This window comes from Capricornis sumatraensis, chromosome 4 (assembly GCF_032405125.1).
Source record: "Capricornis sumatraensis isolate serow.1 chromosome 4, serow.2, whole genome shotgun sequence".
NCBI classification, from domain to species: Eukaryota; Metazoa; Chordata; class Mammalia; order Artiodactyla; family Bovidae; genus Capricornis; species Capricornis sumatraensis.
In genome coordinates this window covers 151,714,100-151,734,430 of record NC_091072.1, presented here as the reverse complement: position 1 = coordinate 151,734,430, position 20,331 = coordinate 151,714,100, and the positions used below count along the sequence as shown (strand labels likewise).

The window sequence follows — 20,331 nt, the reverse complement described above, 5'->3', positions numbered from 1 at the left end:
CAAGCTCTCAAAACAGTATCATCAAGTTCTTAAGCCAAAAAAAAAACCCAGTTACATTTATTTTTACAGTTTTGAGGTCTTCTCTCTTGTATCTGTCCTCTCCATAAAAATATACTCTGAAACATGTACAAGGCTGACTGGCAGATTAGCCGTATCATTCCCTGTTTTCTCCTTCGGTTTGGTGCATCTTCCTGAGGACCTGTGCTTGTGAGTAACAGTAGGTATCAGCACGCTGTCACTGCCCTGGCTTCTATCAACCGTGCGCCTCTCTATTCTTCATCCGCTTAGCCTCACTAACATAGGTCTAATTTGCAGTTTCTCATTTCACATTTTGGGCCTTCTGAGGAATTCGAATACATGTTTTTAATGAGAAAATAGGTTCAAGACTTTCACAATCTTTTTCAAAGTTTAGCAGCTGATGCAGTGGGTTCTCTATTGGAGTTATTACTTCATTTAGCAAGTTGCTTAAACTATGTTTTACTGTGTATCTGGGATTAAAGAAGTAAGGATAAACTCAGACTTCAAGTTAGCAATTTCCCATATTTCTTTCTTACATCTTATTCTAAAGTAAGTCCCTAATTTAGTTTCACTGTTTACTAGCTTGTCCCATGTCACAAGCTCTTACATAGTTACAATGGGATCATGCCAAGTACTTTATAGGAATTTGACTGTTGTGTGGGGTTGGGGGTAGACTGGGAAAGGCCATATTAATTCACAGACTGCAGGCGATTCTGACCCTGAGTGAGCAGAACGGGTGTGAGATGGGATCTCATTGTTATGTCACTGGTCTCATTTGTCTCTGAGCAATCTCATGTTAGCTGAGCTCTGTTGGGTTTTGGATTTTAAGATTAATACCTGTTTTTCATAACCATGACCCTCATACCCAATTACTTCATTAGGAGGTCACTGAGAGAAATGTCAAACATTCAAGAAAAAACAGGCCATTATCAGTTATCAGGGTGGCACCCTTTTCTTAGGAACTTTCACCACTAATTTTGATTACATTAAAAATTTTCCACTTGCACAATGGTGTCATCTTTCAGTATTCTACAAAAGTATGAATGACAAAGCAATTATATCTTTTTTGGCAAAATGTCATGTTTGCTTTTTTTTCCCCATTAAGATATGAAAAAATATTAACAGCAAATGATTTCTAGATGATTTGCTTCTGACTTTAAGTAGGGCCTATATCATCAGCTACGGGGTTTTAAAAGCAAGTTGTTACTAAGTCAAAACCAAACAGGAGCCAGAGGCAAGATCATGCAGTGGAGAACTGCAATGAGCCTTGAGAAAGAAAGGAAAGGCACAAACAGAAATTTGCCAAGTTGCAGGGCACCTGAGTTAGTGAAGGTCCCGGAAAAGGTGGCAGCTGCTCGCTGGGCGGAGTACCAGCTGGAAGTTCAGTGCCCACGGGCAGCACCTACAGACAACGAAGGGAAATTCAAGTCCATGAGACGCTGAGCAGAGAGAGCATACAGAGAGCAAACCGACTAATTCAAATGCAGAAGTGTAGGAACATGATGCATCTGATTAAGGGAACTTTGTTGCCTGGGTTACACTCTGGTATCTACCGTAAATAAAGGACATTATAACAGTGGCGCTCTTAGAGGGGTTACCATGATATACCAATACAATGAACAGAACTCAGTAAAAGGCTATTCCCAAGAGAAAGCAGAGCAGATGAAGGCTGTTGGACATGAGGCACAGGCCAGGCCCTCGCAAGCTTGTCTGGCACAGTGTCATCAGGCCGTCTGAGGGCACAGCACAGTTCAGAAATAACCATGGGGCAGGTCTGAGAGCAAAAGGCATCAGAAATCTAATGCTATCACGGCATCTGTATGCTGTCTGAGTGAAGCCACTGTACTACCCCACTGTACAAAGGATCTCACACAGAAGGCCAGGCAGAAAGAGGGGGAAGCACACAACAGGAGAGATGCAGCCTTGCTATCTGGAGAAGAGCAGAGACCTGAAGCAGAATGAGAGGAAGGCACCACAGCAGAACCTGCAGGCACATTCTAGTAATCGTATCCTTAACACTGGATTCACCTCTCCTTCCGTCAAACTTACCACCCACTTCCAACTTTTTATAAACTCCAAATTGTGTGCCTATGGAACCTGAGCAAAGCAGAAAGCCTCCCACATTCTCACGGAAACAAAGACTGGACTGCTGTCCCCAGGCACAGCGCCAGTAGGAGCACCCCACACCCTGTGGGATGGGGGTTTCTTCAGCCTCAGTCTGCACCAATTCAGAAACAATGCCCGCATTTTACCTACTATCATTCCTAGAAAATCTTAGTTAATCCCAAATCCTGCCACATTTCAGAAGAGAAAAATCTCAGGTTCAATGAACATATATTCTAAAATCACCTTCAACTAATTTAATAAATATCTACTATAAGGAAGCCAAGCATCACTATAGCTATACTGCAAGGCTGAACTGAAAAAGTTTACTTCGGGGTGGGGGGTAGGGAAGAACAATATTTTCCCAACTATTTCAAAATAAGAATCTTACTGGAGGCTTAGTTAAAGGTGGCTTTGCTGGAGCAGTTTCAAGTTTCACTCCTGGCGCAGAGCTGACTGGGGTGGAAACTTGCCCAGGAGTGACCGTTGGTATAACTGACAAGCCAGCTGCTCCTAAGGGCAGACTGGTTGGTGGCAAGCAAGTACTGGCAGTGGAAGTCAGAGGCTTGCTTGGTGCAACAGCAGTGGTCGGGAGGCCTGCTGTGATAGTGGTCTCCACAGTGAGCGAGCTCTCCAGCGAGATGGGGGCATGTTGGGCTCCAGAAGAGCCGTGCTCACTGAAGAGAGATCGCAGCTTTTCCTCCAAAGTTTTGATGTCGTCAATCCCGGGAGCTTTGGGTTGAGTGTCAGCATCTATCTCGGGACAGTGAGTGTGGGGCTGGTTGGGGAGCAGAGCGGGCTGAGGCTGACTATGAACCAGGGTCTGTTGCACAGCAGGCACGCTGACAACAGGCTGTACCAGGGGTGGAATACCGGGTACCTGGGGCAGTAAAGGTGTTGACATGGGTCCTGCCTGGGAGAGTACGGGAGTAGAGGTTACAACTGATGGGAGGACCAAAGGGTGAGCCGCAGCAGCAGGCTGAGAAACAGCACTGGACACTCCTGCTCCAGGGGCAGGAGAGGACGAGGTGGCAGGAAGGGACAGAGCCAGGCCAGTAGTGCTGCTATGGGCCGTCTTATCCAGTGCGTGGGCACTGACCAGCACTGTCTCCGCCAGAGCCGGGGCAGAGGTACTGCTGCTGAGAGCGAGGGACGGCGGTGCTGTGAGGCTGGGGCCCAGAGTGGCAGCGGGCACGGCTGTCAGCGTGGCCACCCCGGTCGAGCTGCCTATTGAGGGCTGAGACGGCACAGGCGGAAGCTGAGCAGCAGAGGCAACAGCGCTGCCCACAGCAGAGGCTGGTGTCAGGGATGTGGGTGCAGAGGGGAAAGTGCCTGCACTGGAGGCCCCGCCGCCGGGGGTGGGAGCCTGCGCCGCCTGGGGCGCTGGTAGTGCCGAGAGAACTGCAGGGATGGTGACGCTGGGGGCCACGCTGGAAGGTGCCGGGGACTCAGACACAGCGGGTACAGGGAGACCACTGGGAGGCATGACACCTGTTCCAGGGGCCACTGTCACCTCAGCCTGAATGGCCGATGTGGCCATGTCACTAAGAGGGTGGCTCGGGGCAGGGGCTGACACTGAGGCTGTGGCTGCTGCAGCCGGGGCTCCAGGGGCGCTGCTCAGGGTGGGAGGCACTGCTGGAAACACGGGGCCTGTCTGACCAAAGTGGGGAGGGGCCGTACTCGGCCCTTCTGCCATCCGAGCGTGTCTAAGCTCAGAAAAGGCCTGCTGCAGACTAAGGGATGAGGCAGAGTGAGACAAGTTCATTCCAGGGCCAGCAGATGTGGAAGCAGCAACTGCAAAGGAAAAGGAAAACTCAGACTCAGTCCCTTGTAAAAAGCCGGTTCAGAAGGGTGCCCTCACCTATTCTTGGGATTCTTAACGGTGCCACACACCCACGAGGTACACGAGCTCTCCCGAGCAGGTGTCAGCACGTGACAGGGGTGCTCAAGCAGAGTAGGCCATCTTGTATGAATATGTACTTCTGAAAGGGCACGGAGGGACCGCAAGCCATCCATGGTAGTGCTAAGTGGAGACACGCATGGTGCTGAACCCACGCAGCTCCAGTCATACAGGCTATGTCTAGTGTGGCCATCCTTCCGTGCCCGTTTGCTTAAATCCACTCTATTCATCATCTATTTCCCTTCTCCATATGTTTATCTGTTGGTTAGTCTCAATTTCTACTCTTCTCTACTGTCTATGTCATCATTTGACCAAGCTTCCAATCTAGGAGGGAGAGACATGGGATTTATACATGTATGTGGGAGAAACAATTTCTTACCCGTATCTGAAATTTCAGTGAAAAGTTTTGATTCTCGTAATCGACTTTCTGGCACAGGACTTACTATAAACCGTCTTCCAGCAGAATGAACAACTTGAGTTAAAGAACTGGCAGGAACGCCTGCTTAAAAAGAAACAAACCACTTAACTGTGCTATTATTACATACACAGTCATCAACACTTCAAAATTTCATCATTAGCGCACAACTTCTTAGGTAAAAGGTAAGAACAAACAGTAAGAAGAAAAGAAATTCACCTATCTGTTGTGGCATGGAAGATGCAGGAATTGGTTGTTTGAACTCTCCTTCCAATTTCTACAACAAACAAAAGGGATTAAATGTGTTCTCTAACTCAATCTTAATGACCAAGCAAAGCAAATGGCCACATGCAAAGAGAATATAAATGCTGATCATCTCAGTTACAGGTGTGATGTAGTATCACTGGACACTCGCAAAGTGTCAGACTAGACGGCTCAGACTCCGCAAGGCAAGTACAGCATACTTTTACCGTACACAGAGTTTCACCATGAGAATGATGAACCTACTTGGGCGCCTGAGAAGCCATAGTCATCCTTGCCATGGAGACTCTCCAAGCTCTGGTCACCCTCTGGCTCCACACTGACATCCTCACTGAGCATCTCGTCAGCTTTCTCAATGATCTCCCGCACTTGCTCCACAAACGCATCTCTCTCCAGCGCCAGAATAAAGTCATTGTTCACCTGTAAGAGGAACGCGACGTCCACCTTTCGTACAGTGCTGGGGCTTTAGTCATCCCAGCACCACTTCTGCCCATCTGTTTAACACCCATACTGGCATCTGTTTAACACCCATACTGGATTTGATTACCATGTAAGTCGGTTCTTCAATACCTAGTTACACATGACCTAGAAAAAAAACACTTCTAAATCACAGATTTGGTGTGCTAGTTAAATTCACACTGAAATAAATATGTTACTGTCAAAATAGTTCACAGAATACTGCACATGCGCTTATGGCAGTGGATATAAAGATCAAGGACATAGGAAAAGTCTGGAACTCCAGACAGAGACGTACCATAATTGTGGCTATCTCCTCAGGGTTGTCACCATCTAAATCGAATTTGAATGTAACCATCTTCCGATTGTGAGTCTCTAACTGACATTCTACCACCCGATCTCCCTTATTTGAAACCTAAGAAGAAAAAAGAAAGGTACTTCGTATCTCAGAACACTATACTCAGCTCTGGGACTGAATGTGACCGGTAACACAGGCCAAGCACTGCCTCTTATACTACTAGCAAGGAATCCTGAAGAAAATATCAGCCTTTCAGCTACTTATATACTTATGGAGAAGTAAATGGCACCCCACTCCAGTATTCTTGCCTGGAGAATCCCATGGACAGATGAGCATACTGGGCTATACAGGGGCGCAAAGAGTCGGATACAACTGTAACAACTTAGCATGCACTTGTATACATCTTTCACTAAAGGGTCTGGAAGAAACGTAAGGTCTTTGTTCTACAAATAAAACACTATTTTTTTCCTAAAGGTAAGACAGTGCCTTCTCATAGAAATATCAAATGTAACAATATCTGGGTGATTAAAAAAAAAACATCCTAAACTTTCATCAATATTCCCAAGCTTTATAAATATTTAAATGTTATTAAACAACTACATGAAGCCAGAAGTCAGTAACACTTACATTGAGAATTCTCAGTTTTGGGCGGGAAGGCTTCTCATGACGAGAGCGGCTCCTTATAGACTTTCGATGCAGCCGCTTCGTCGTCCTGCCCTCGTGCCTCCCGCTGGACGAGGGGACGTTCTCGTTGCCATCACTCATGCCTGAAGCCACATCTGAATGTGCACTGCAAACACAACGTGCAGTTGTCGGTGAGATTTCAACCTTCCTTCTATTCCATCCTCCCATCAAGAATGGAGAACTGCCCTGTCACATACCTGTCTATAGAAGAGACCACCGTGGCTGGCTGGGCAGGCTGTGGCTGAGCCCCGGGAGCTGGCTCTGGAGGAGCCACCTGAGAGACGACCTGAGTGCTCTGTGAACAGAAAGGGAAATTCACACCTCGGCCATGAAGCAGTTTATTACTGACCATCCCCAACTAGCTAGTCTTTTTTTTCCTTACCCCTCCCCTAAGTCCTAAAAGCACTATAACTCTCAATTTCAGCATCTACAGACAGTCGTCTTAAAATTGCAAAGGAAATTTCTAAAGCTAGTCTCTGGTACAGACTGCATGGTGTGTCATCAGCCAGAGGAGCGGCTAGGTAGTGAGAAACTACAACCTGCCATGCAGCCAGCATCTCATCACAATGTGCAACAGGGCAGGCAGAGCAAAGTGCAGAAGACGGCTCAGAGCTCTCTCGGAGTGGGGCAGAAACAATCACTGGGAGCACAGCGGGGGGAGCTATTCTGGTGACTGCCCATGGCAGGAACTTGTGAAAGAAAGGGTTAAGAACGCTAGAGGGCCAGCTAGAGAAGTGAAGTGCTAACAAGGTTGTTCTTCTCAAGGTACACTCACTTCCCAACAGAACAGCCAGTGGCAACAAGGCCCCCACACTGGCATTTCATTCTGCTGTAAGAAAAAGTCATTCACAAGTTAGTTTGAAATAGTTTCCAAATGAATCCAAGCCAGGGAACCTATGTTTCTCCTTTGTCATTTCTATCCCATTGTGTGTATGCTTCAGATATAAACATGCAGGAACTCCATTTACCTCCAGAGCTGCTTGCTGGGAGGATGTGGTGGGGGCTTGTGCTAAGCTCACTGCCGGCTGGGACACCTGGACCTGTCCTCCTACACTGCCCACAGGAACCAAGAGACTGGATTCCACATAGGGCTGCACCATTGCAGGAAAGTAACCCGGGGCAGCCAGCGCCTCTGTCGGCATGGGAGGGGACAGGACTGCAGAAGGCAGGCACACAGAAGCTGCGCTGGAGGAGGGAGCAATGTTTGAGTCTCCTGGGTACTGTGATGGCAGTCGAGGTGGGAAGCCCTGTGACAGAAACGAGGAAGGGAAATTAGTGCAGGTTGGGTCATCAAATGAGCAAAACAGCAAGACATGCAAGAGAAGAAGAAAAAGAAAGGAAAGCACACAGCAAAGAAAAGTAGCCCAATCTCTAATAATTTAAAGAAGATTGTCAAACGAAATGATTGACTGATTTTGATTTAGAGGACAGGACAGTACATAACTGAACTTTTAAACTGCGACTTAAAAAAAAATAAATAAACTGCTACTTTTTTCCCCTTCTGGAGATCATTTTAAATAGGAAGAATAAACATAATTCCTCCAAAAAAACACACCTACTTTCCAGGCAGTCCAACATGAAAATGCAAAAACTCTTGAAGGTATCAGTCATGGCAGTCACATAACGACTTGCTAGTGTTCTAAATTTAAACCCTAAAGGTTTCCATTGACACCATGTTGGCTACCCACCATTATTCCTCCCATAAAAAAAACGCAGCCTGATACAATCTACTGTTGAGTCATACCAAGCTCTCAGCTCACAGTGAATGTGGAGAGAGACATTTTTCTCTTAAGGAGGGGTCTTGGAAAAGATGCCAATGAGTCAGACATCTCTACTGGGTCCTTGCTCAGATGTGGACTCTTTTGGCATGTCTGGTTGAGAACAGCAACCTGTGTTATTGCTGGTTATTATGATATTCAGTTACTTGGTTTTTAAGTCCCCCGATGTTCTGTCATTACAACCAAACCCTCTGGGGCCCTTCATCTACCAGCCAGCACAATACCTGGTAGAGAATATCTCCAGGGGGAAGTGGCGCCTCGGCAGTCTGTCCAAGGCTGGCGGGGATCCCCATGGACTGAACTGCTGGCTGCAGGAGCTGTGGGTGAGCCTGACTTGGCAGCTGGGTCACAGGCTGCAGGAGGGCAGGAAGCTGACTAGGGATGACAGCGGGTGCCCCTGGGACGGCCGCTGCCGCAGCAGATGAAGCCAAGGTGAGCAGAGGCTGACTAACACCAGCTGCCATCGTGACAGGCAGGGGTGGGAAGCCTGGCTGAGCCACAGACACGTGAGGAGGAGCAGAGGGGAGCTGAGAGACGGGGTACTGGGGCAGTAAAGAGGGCGGGAGTGGCTGTCCCACAGGAAGGAAGTGAGCACCAGCATGGACGGGAACGACTGAGGGCTGTGTTGCAACTGGGATCTGAGGTTCGCCTTGGAGAGTTGGTACTGGCTGGGAAACTGGAAGCTGGGAAAGTAAAGAAAAACAAAACAGACAGACTTAAAAAAAAAAAGCAAGGCTGCCAAAAGCAAGACTTATTTATTAGCCAAAAAGAAAGAAAATTAAAACAAACACCAATCCCTGCATATATTAGTGTAAGTTAACGTGCCAACAGGATCAGGGAGAGGCAGCTGCAGACCGGCGGCTGATGGAGTGCTGCTGTTCTAAATCTGCGCTAGAAAATTCCACTCACACTTCACCATCAACAACAGAGAGCTCTTGCATAGGAAATATCTTCACATCCTGACTGAGGCATGTTTCTCAAGCCATAATCCACTGGTACGTTTGCTGTCACTGAACTTACAACTGCTATTATAGTAACAGCTGAAATTCAAAGGACTTTCTCCCCAGTGAACTTACAGCTCATCCATATTGCCTCCACAGTTCTCATGTCCCACCCAGGCCTGTAAGAGTAGGTCTACAACCATATTCCACTAATTGCAGGATGTAATCATGCCTTTCCACATGGTCATTTTAACATTTATGAAATTAAGATATATCTTACAATTAATGGTGCGTCAGTTTTCAGTGTTACCTAAAATAATGGTGCATTTTACAACTCACAGTCTCAGATGTGACAAAATATGACAGAAACAATACACTGTATCAAAATACAAGCACAAGCCCCAACCTTTAAGTTGAAAAAATGTCATTCAGAAAGGTGTATCTTCAACAAGGCTACTTTTCAAGTGACTAGAAGGATTATTTAGGGAAAAAAAAAAAACCCACTCCATATAAGGTTTTTTTATGACTGTCAGAAGACAATGAGGGCAGGGAACAACACATAAGTCTATGTGAAAACATGGCATAACCGCAAACCTAGAACAGATACAACTGACAATTCTAGAAAATGTCATCACTGCAGCACCTTTATCAGTTCTACATCTGTCAAACTTCTATTAGGCTGATAAACCTAAAAACTGAACATTTTTGGATTACCACTGCTTTATAAACCCATTTATATTAATCAATTCATATCTACAAAAGACACACCATGGACAGAGGAGCTGGCGGGCTGAGCGACTGAACGGGAACAATGCACAGAAGTGATGTTCATTCCATTTAGCAGTTTTACCACCAGAGAAGCAGAAGTCATGCGGTGCTCCTTCCAGAAGTATGGCACTCACCTGTTTTCCCGCGGACACGTGTGGCAAGGCCTGCGGAGGTGGAGGCTGACTCATGGGCTGTGCAATCGCGGCCTCGCTGGGGGCCGATGTCTGAGGGAGCGGATACTGCGCCACCTGCTGAGAGGGGGCTGTTGGCTGCACTCCTTGCTGCTGAGAAGAAAACCATCACTCAGTTTTATTTCAAGTAGTTAACAGCATGTTTCTAAGGCAGGACATCTGCTTATCACTGTCTGTAAGAGATGGCAATTTTAGTAATCAAGACATGGACAAAGTCAAACTCACCAATTCCCCTTTACACATCTTCATTTTTCCTCTGCTGCTCTGTGTGATGGGTCAACCAAGAACTAACCCATGTTTCCGAGTCTGAGTCACCACTGGTTCTTCACCTGACATGCTCCTTGCCCCAGGAGCAGCTCGGATATTTACAGACATCTCAGATCCAGGTTCAAACAGATGTTCTCTCCTCCAAATGCCCTCCCCTCTTTGCTCCCATTTCTTGATAGCAGCTCTCAGTGTGGTTCGTATTATCTCTTAGTCTAGTTTCTCAACTGTATAATTTGCTTAAAGAACAGCTCTGACAATAGCTACAAGATAGAAGAAAAGCACTGAATTTTGAACTCCACCATAGACTAGCTCTGATACCTCTGTGATTGCTCATTTTACTGCTAAAATGAGGTTTCTTTCTTTGAAAACAAGGGCACAATCACTCAATTTGAAGTGCAGCAAAGTGAACGACATGTAGGAATCCAGCACGTGCTGGACCCTCTGGTATAATACGTCTACACTCAAGGCTGACATGTAACTGTACCCAAATATTAAATTTTGCAGTAAAACTAATGGTCCCCTCTAGCTGAAACTCTGAACTTCACAGCTGACTTTCAAGATTCTCTGATACCTATCAGTAATTTAAAAATTAATTTTTAAAAACAAAACAAACAACTGTTTGTAATAAAAATTTTAACCTTATATTACATTAATAGAGTTAAATGAAAACACCCAACCTCATTTCTCCAGATATAACCACAATTAGTAGTCTGGTGCACTTGCTTTATGGATTTTCTGCTATGCATAAGTGGTCACTTACACACATTGATTAAAAAAAAAAGCCCATTTTTATAAATACTATTCTCTGACCTACCATTTTCATTTATCTATGATACCAATATCTTAATGATGAACGTTTGTTTGACTCAATATTTTGTTACTTAAAATAATGCTACAAACAGTAACAGATGTCCTGATCCATACAACTAACTAGTTATTGCTGGTATAAAGATAAGCTATCTGTGTGTATGTGTTTGTATATATGTACCTAATTGAGATACAACTAACAGGAACAAAGATTTGATATATGTACATACTGCACAATACTCACCACAGTAAGTCTAGTTAACATTCATCACCACATATAATTCATATTTTCTTGTGATTCTCTTAGTGGCCTTCAAACATGTAATACAGTATTATCAACTTCAGTCATGATACTATACACTGCATTCCCAAGATTTTTGTTTTTATATTTATTATGCATCTGGACACCTCAATAAGCATCCTAGATTTTGTTAGGTAATATTTGTAAATAATATTTCTGTTCTCCATGATATTTCTTATTTCTTACTACACCAATTAAAACCTTCAAAAGAATTCTGAAATGTAATAGTAACAGTAATCATGTTTTACTATTTAATTATTTCTGATAATGTATCCTTATTAACTTTAAAAAACTAGGAACTAATGGCTGTTAAATTATAAAAAATTTATTTTCAGCAACTAAGATATATCATAAATACCCAACTATAAGGCAACTCTGAATATAAGACAATTATGCCCATTTTCCCACTAAAAATTAAAAAAGTAGAAAATGCTTTTGGTTAACTTGAATATATTGAAACTTTAAGGAATTCACATGGAAATATCTAAGTTACCTAAGCCATTAATTTACATAGCTAAGTAAGACTGTGCATTATATAAACAGACTAATTCAGAAATACTGCTTCCCTTGCCTCTTTCCAGTTCTTCACACGCAATACATCAGCATCTTTATCTTCAGGAGACCTACACTAGAAATGGTCTCACCTTTCTGGCACACAACACAGTACCTTTCCTTTAAGCTGTATCTTGAGGTGAAATTTGCAGTGACAGCAGATTTGTCTGACATCTGTTTGGTTAATACCAGGATAGCTGTAGTGTTCTGCAACTGCTTCACAGGAGTATATTCGTGTAACCTTTAAGTGATCTTTAAGTTATTTACAGTGAACCTGGAATAGTGAGGTTGTTCCCCTAAGAATAAGATGTATGATGTCTTGGCTTATATAAAACCAACTCTGTTAGACATTGCCTACAAACATTCCCAACCATACACATACCATTTAAGGTCCTTACAGGCACATCTGTTAACAGTTTTACTTTAGTCCATTCGTATTTTTTATGTTATTGTTCAAAACAAAGAGCAGTGAGAGCCCTCTGATATGCACGCTGGATCAAGGTCTGATTATCTGGTGGTCCCCTTTGTTATGAGGGGTAAATCTGAGGAAAACCTCCACCTTATATTTGTACGTATGATTTACCTCTCCCCTGACTTCCACCAGTGTGGAACCTTGCTTACATCAAGGTCTGGGCTTAATTAGCTCTTTTCAAAACTTACACCTTCACTTTTACCCGCTATGTTTTAGGCTGTATGTGGGATCTTAGTTCCTGACCAGGGATTGAACCCCTGTCCTGGTCTGCGTTGGGAGTGCTGAGTCCTCATCACTGGACTGCCAGGGAAATCCCAACTTATCTGTATTCTGGTTACACTGAAGCCAAGGTTTATTTGTTTGTCTCACAGCTGTCTACCTTTCTGCCTTCTACCTTACTTATACTGCCCCCTAGCCCGCTCTTTTCTTTGGGCCTAGGCTCCTTATCCTTCATCTGAAATCTAACTCATAATCACAGTCTGGTTCAAAGGCTTTCATAAACCTACTGATATCCCCCTCTCTGCTCAGAAGAGATATAATTTCCTCCTTTCATGGAATCAGACTGCTTGGGTTTAAATATCCTCTCTGAGCAGCTGTGTACATCTGGGTAAAGCACTCAGCCTCTCCAGCTCTCGTCTCAGCTTTCCCATCTGTACAATGGAAATGATGGTACTTGGGAGGGTTCATGTAAGGACCAAATAAAAACCCAGGTAGAGTGCTTTGCACATTGTGTATAATGATACTATTATCTTCACTCCTTTTGTAGCAGCTGACATACATGTTTACCAGATGACTCAGGCTCCCTGAAACTAGCCTTCCACAGGCCATCTTGCTGTCCATCACTGTCCACTCAGCACATGGTTCTTCAGAGCATGAACTCAGTTTGGGAAAAAAACTATTTAATTAGTTGCTGTGTGTGTGTGGACTGTCAAAAATAAGCAGTTTTATAGACATACTCTCACTCCTTGCTTAAAGTAATAGAGAGGCATGTATGCCAGTTAGCCCTTAAAGCATTTACAGAAAAGTGGCACCTCTGAATAAGCCAGGAGTATATGGTGTGGTTTTTTTGCACAATCACCCTGGCTAATAATCAACACTTTAGCCAAACAAATATTGTTTTAGCTTAACAGCTTAGTATCATCCTTTGCATAAAACTGCCTCATGAAACCAGTTCACATAACCTATACAGACTGTGTACTATCTGTTGGACAAGGGTGATTGAAAAAAAAAAACTCCTAAGCCTGAGTTGAACAGAAAGTAAGAAATACCTAAGACTCTACATGTGTTCTGCTGGATGAAATTATTAAGTCAGTAGGGGAGCTCATGACCTTTCTTGGCAGTAAAATACTGTTTTCCAGGAGAAAGCTATTTTTGGTACCACATTAGGACACAACATACCGTTAGAAGAGATTCCTGAGGAAAACCTGAAAAGAAGCAAGCCTTATTCATTTTATTTCAGAAACACAGAAATAAAGAAAACTTCAGCTAAAGTTCATCTCTTTCCTTACACTAATAAAATTAGAGATATGGTTTCCTAAGGAGGCACTGGGCCCTGACAGTATGTAAAACATAAATCACATCTAAAAAGAGACTCTAATTGAATAGTACAGAAGATTTACCATCTTTCTTTTCTATATATGGAATCCCAGAAGATAAAACTAACTACATGCAGCTTCTTGGGCACCTCTGCATAATCCTGAGTCCCTGTAGAACTTTAATAAAGTGTGGGAAAAAAACTACTGGAAGAAATCTTAGGTTCTGGTTTGTAACATTTCATTCTACCTGTTGGCTCTGCAACCCTGGAAAAGTTAGTCCATATTGCACACATTCATGCAGACTGTGATTCTACTTAATTCATCCTATATTTAAAATTAAAGTGTCTGAAGAAAGCATCACTGAAACAGGCACTTTCGTCTGTACTACAGAGATAGCCATTTAGTCACACCTTTTCCCAGAGAGTCAACCACCTAATTCCTTTCAACTGACAGGGTTTGCAGAGCTGCCCGCTTGACTGTGCATAGTCTTATCACTGCTACACTCAAGGGCTTCCTGCACTATCTGCTTCATTACATGCCTGACTATAAGACATCTAACAAATTCCTTTGAAAAGGAAAAAGAGCATACACTGAAACCTGTACATTTTACTGGTATTGGTAGGAACTTGGTACCAATGGCAGTGTCCATTCTCACCCAGCTTTATGGAACTTTAAATCTGTGTTCTTATCAGAGGTTGTTAATATAATTAAACCTGTTAAGGGTGGCAAAAATGTGACTACTTGAATTTAACTATAATTACATACAGATTAAGATACTTGTCTGGAAGAAAGGGCAGGAGCAAGACAAAACAAGTTATTTCCAGCCCTTCCATTCTATAAGACAGAGATGTTGGTCACAGAGGAAATGGATTATGTAGGTACCTCAGAGATAATACACATCACTGGTTCCAGATCACTGCAATATAATGAATATTACAATCAAGTGAGTCACATGAATTCTCTGGACTGAATTCCCCATGCACATATAAGTTATGCTTATACCTTACTGTAGTCTATTAAGTGTGAAATAGCAGTATGGCTAAAAAGATAATGTACATATCTTAACTTAAAAATCCTTTATTGCTAACAGATGATCACCATCATCTGAGCCTTCAGGAAGTCATAATCTTTTTGCAATAGTAACAAAGATCACTGATCACAGATCACCATAATAGAGTAATAATGAAAAAGCTTGGAATACTGTGGGCATTACCAAAATGTGACACAGAGACACAAAGTGAGTAAATGCTGTTGTAAAAGTGGTGCTGACAGACTTGCCTGAAGCAGGGTTAACACAAACCTTCAATTTTTTGTTTTTTAAAAAAAAAAGTGGTACCTATGAAGCACAATAAAACAAGGTTTGGCTATATAGCCAAGTTAATCTTGTACAAAGAACACCTCATCTTAAGCCAGCATCACGACTACATGATCACATGCTGGATGATAAGCAGCCATTTGTAATGAGAATTAAAAACTTAAGTTTCAAAAATTAAGAAAAACAAGCCAATTCAGAATCTGGTGGTTTGAAAACACACTTTGTAGGGAACTTTCAACAATATAATTCATCGGGAAGTTTTTATGACACACGTAGTGACTATAAATTTTATTTGTAATGGATAATAAATATTCAGTTGTGCCCCTAAAGCATTATTTCCTTATAAATAACTACTGTTAACTAATAGCAATGATGATCTACAGATTCTTAATTTTAGAATCAGCAGTTTTGCTGTTGAATACTTCAGCTCTGTACCAATCTCTTGAGCTCTCTGAACCTTTGGGAACAAAATCCCCCAATCAGAAATTTAGAACATGTTATAAAAGTTTCTGAAAATGGTTCCCCTAAAGCTTTCATTTGCTTTAGCATAAAATCTGATACCCCATCGCACAGATTAGAAATAATTAAAAAGGTGTGTAGAATCATTAGAGTCAAGCACAAGGAAAGCAATGGTAAAATGCTCATAAAAGGACAAATCATGAAATATACAGAAATAAAATTGATATTCTTTGTAGAGTTGATCCTTGAATAACATGGATTAGAATGGCACGGATTCACTTACACGTCAATTTCTTTCAGTACTATTCAATTCAAGATATGAATCCATGGATATGTAACCATGAAGAGGGAAGACCTACTATAAAGTTACATACAGATTTTCAGCTGAACAGAAGGCCTGTGCCCCTAACCCTCCGTGTTGCTCAAGGGTCAACCACATTGTTAAAATAGCATAGAATCAATCACCTGTTTAAGAAGGCACATAAATCACTTCAGGAAAAATTCTTTTGAATTTCAATATATGTCTAATCTAATAGACTGTTCAAAAATACATTAAACGAAAGATTCTTTAAAATGTTACCGAAGACAAGAAATGTTATGTTTCTTGATTTTCCTTTCAAAAACTTAGCAAGCCACTTACATCAGGAACCCAATTCATGAAAGATGTAAACAGGGTTCTGGATAAAGCGCAGCAATGAGTTGCTCTCACCTGCTGAGAATGCTGCATGGGTTGGGAGGATGGAACCCCTGTTAAACTACTTGAAGATGGCTGACCCTGGCTCTGCCCCTGTGCCTGAAGGAAAGAAGTGAATACAAAAAATTAGAGCAGCCCAAAGGTACCCGTACACAGAGGTCAGGCTTCTGCAATAAACATATGAGTTCCTGCCTGAGCAAGATGAAACATTAGCTTGGTCAAGTATGGTGGGAGAGGTGGCTGGGGCAGGTTTTTAAAGAGAAGGGTAGAGAAGGATCGTATTATAGAACATACCGTGCAAAAACCACTGATGGTTAAAACCTAACCTATTCCACTGCTCAGGCTGTAATTTTTACCAAAATACTAACATTCATAATAAAATTGCTACTGAAAATCAGGAAAAAAGTATCCAGACTATCAATGTGAAAAACCTATCTGAACAAAGAAAAGAGGGTATTTAAATAGATAATGTGACTTTGGTTCCTTTTGCTATTTCTTATAGTGATATAGTGACTTTTGTCAAAAAATGTAAAAAACAAAAACCTGTTACTATTAACTGCCAAGTACCTAGAGCAATGGTTCTCAACCAGGGCCACTTTGGGTGCCCCACACCCTTCCCAGGGACATTCGGCAATATCTGGATGTGTTTTTGGTTGGCACAGCTGGGAGATATAGCTGCTCCTGGTATTTAGTGAGTAGAGGCCACAGATGCTGCTAACATCCAACAAATGCACAGAACAGCCTCCACAATTAAGAGTCACCTAATCTAAAATGTCAATAAGGGTGAATCTGAGAAACTCTCACCTCGAAGAGATCTCAAGTTAAACAAGAAGGTGAGAGTGAAAGAACTTGACAGAGGTGAGTCATGAAGATGAGAAGCCCCACCTCTACTGTCTCATCTCAGTTCAGAGGCACTTCTTTGAAGCCTGCTTGGATAGGACAGCCAATCCAACTGCATCTTAACCACCTGAGCATATATTCGTGCTGCCACCTTTCCTGTAGAGTACTTGATGTTTAAAATTTCATTTTGGAAGTTCACAGAGTGAAAGTGGCAGTGCACACATTTAGAGTAGAGCTGACAACCAGTGTGTTAACGTGAGCTTATCACACTGCATATGCACGCAGTACAAATTTTCAAGCTCTGGATCTTTCTGCTTCTTAGTACTGCTCTAGGTAACTAGTATTTGCTGTATATTTTGGGGGATACTTCTGCCTCAGATGAGGGAAGAACATAGGAAGGAAGTATGAAGAACATATAGTAATTTATATATGAGTGAGATCATTTAAAACATCCAAATAACATCCTGAATACATGACTGCAAAGCTTCCTAATTAACTGCACAATCTCCTACACAGATTTTATAAGACTTACACATTTGACAAAATGTATCAAGGGAATATATAAATACTGATTCCACTTCTTGAATCCTATTATGCCCATCATTTTGTCTTTAGTTGCAAGAGGCTGCATATGTTCACATACATTAAGAGCATTTAATCTGTTGAGGAAAAATCTAAGAACTGAGATATCTCATGTTCCTTACCTTGCAACATATATCACAAATTCTTAAGACAAAAGAAGCCCCATCACCCATACTAGATTCTAATTTAGTTACTAAAAATTAGAATTAGTCAATTTAATGGATTAACATTTTATTTGAACATATAATACATGGTGACTTATTGGATGCCACTTTAAAAAGGCATCTTCATTTGTTAAGATAAATTCCTAAGGTGTTTCCTGTCTTTTAAGATCCTTTCATACTAGTGGAAACTCTATATATTCCTAATACTACTTAAAAAAAAAAAAATTCCCTATTTTCCATTCTTTTCATTTTAAGGGAAAAAAAAATTATCTCCTCCAAGTTTTAAAAACTAGCCATGTTTGTTTCTAGGGAGAAAGAAACATTTTACAGTACTGTTTGTAAATAATCAATGTCAACTTTATAGACACTAACATGTTCACAACTAATTGAAAACTCCATCCATTCTACTGAGCTGACCAAAAAGTTTGTTCGGGTTTTCACATACCATCATACAGGAAAACTCAAATGAACTTTCTGGCCAACCCAATATGTACGGACAGAAATAACTGATTTTGACAAGTAATTAAAATTCTAAGTTTTTCCTTTCTCCAAGGGTTTGTACACATTATAGGTCAATCAAGCAGCTTCAGTCTCATATTTTGGTCTTAAATACAAGTAGTTTAAAATTACCCTCCCCGATCAATGGAGAAACGCCACAATAAATTAAACAATATCCCTGATGAATGGAAAAGAGGGACAGAAAACTTAAATGTAACTGTCACAGCAGGGTAGTGTAAAAGAACCGTGAAGTTTTCCTATAACCTGTGGATGGAGTGCAGATCCTCCTGAAGAAAATGAGGCGGATAAAACCTGCGGAGAGGTGGCTCCTTGGGGGAAACAGAAGAAGAGTGGGGATTCTTGTAACACTGTCTGAGGCAGGCGGATAAAGGGTAATGAGACGTCAGAGCCAAAAGGAGCAGCTGCTCCCCCTGTAGGGGGAGGTGACTGAAATTCACTGGGGTCTGAAGAAGTGACCTGGGAGGAATCACTGGAGTACTCTGGGCTTCCTATGGGCCAGGTCTGTCCGGTGGGCTCCACCACAGAGATGGTCAACTCTGGGGCCTGGGGCGCCTGCTGTTCTTCAGTCACAGGCTGCAGGCGGCTGTGTAATCCTGCAGGTTGAGGAGGTGGTTCTTCCTGGTTCGAGTCCACAGCAACCTGGCGATTTCGGTAAATGCGGTGAGGTAAAACTCCTCCCCCTCCTTCTCCTGAAGAGGAGCTTGGAGTATGAACGTGAAACTCAAACACACAACTGCTTCTGCTCTCGTTGTTATGAGTTAACACAGCAGGTGCAGAATGAGGAACAAAGACAGGGTGAAACTTCAAGCGTGTGGCATCTGTACTGACAGGTGCAGAAACGCTAGACTGGGGAGAGCCTGGGCTCAGTCCCGAATCTAATCTTACATTCTGGAGGTGTCCTACCAGGAAAGCCTGTCCCGATGGAAATTCAAAGACAGAACTGGAGGTGGGGCCCCCGTGCACTGGCTTCTGCTCAGGTGTCTGCTTCATAGGACTTGACAGGACTGGTGAGCTGTATGGAAAACCCTCAAACTGTTCTGCCACCTGGGCCTGGTAATGTACCCCGGCTAGATACACTGCTTCCGGAGGGAGGAAGTAGTGAGCTTCTTCTGGAAGCACCAGTCCAGCTCTGTAGTCACTGTAATCTGGAACTGGCTCGAACACAGGATGGGCCTGCACCTCACACAGCTCCCCAGCTCTACTGGCTGCAGTGCCCCACATGACTACAGTCTCTGGAGTCCGGTTAGGTGGGCTGCCACCAGGTGGAAGAAGACTCTGGCCGACAGTCCTCAGCAGGGGTTGGAACTGGTGAGTTTGGGCTTCCAAGAAGGAGGTGCTCTTACGCCGCTGGGCAATGGCCACCTTCGGTGGACAGGTGGGAGGTGGTGAAAAAGAAACTGGACGTTCATGAATAGTTGGGAAAAATATCTGTGATTCTGGGTATGTTGGGGTCCCCCCACGCGGATGCGCCATGGACTGAGGCTGTATCAACATGAATAAGACAAGTAATTCATACATTCATATGTGAAATTACATCAGACATGCACATCTGGGCAGCTCTGTGTAACCCTACAAAATGGTTACACCAAATTTATAATTAATAAAGAAATACAATGCTTTTGGAAATTATGTGCATAGTAAAAACCCATTAAATACATCCAGGGTCAATAAAACTATTCTGTGGGGATCTTTGCATTAGATAAGAGCTGCTTTTCCACAACGCTCCCCTCCTCAAAGGAAATGAAGAATTTAACCTTCCAAGCGACTATTCTGCTTTTACCCACAAGTAACATGCTCACCTATGACCTGTACCAAATCTTCCAACCCTGAAGCCTTACTGTCTTCTGCTATGTTAAGAGGCTCCACGGTTCATTTCTGATTAACTAATGTCATGTCTTCTAACTAGAAATCAGAAGAGATTCCTGGTGGGTAGTAAAAGATACACAGCTTGGCTAGTGACCGTCATGTCTTTCCCTGTCTGCCCCAAACCGTATGCAGTGAGTTTTACTAC

At 42.8% G+C, this 20,331-nt stretch overlaps 1 protein-coding gene across 1 annotated transcript in view; it reads right to left on the bottom strand.

The window, feature by feature from the left end:
• Positions 1-20,331, bottom strand: part of WNK1 (WNK lysine deficient protein kinase 1) — a 126,647-nt gene that overhangs the window by 16,919 nt on the left and 89,397 nt on the right. The window contains 11 exon segments of the mRNA XM_068971973.1: positions 1,337-1,420; positions 2,513-3,915; positions 4,401-4,520; positions 4,656-4,713; positions 4,944-5,117; positions 5,452-5,568; positions 6,079-6,241; positions 6,333-6,430; positions 9,757-9,906; positions 16,231-16,314; positions 18,564-19,802. Of these exon segments, the coding sequence (XP_068828074.1) occupies positions 1,337-1,420; positions 2,513-3,915; positions 4,401-4,520; positions 4,656-4,713; positions 4,944-5,117; positions 5,452-5,568; positions 6,079-6,241; positions 6,333-6,430; positions 9,757-9,906; positions 16,231-16,314; positions 18,564-19,802 (3,690 nt within the window).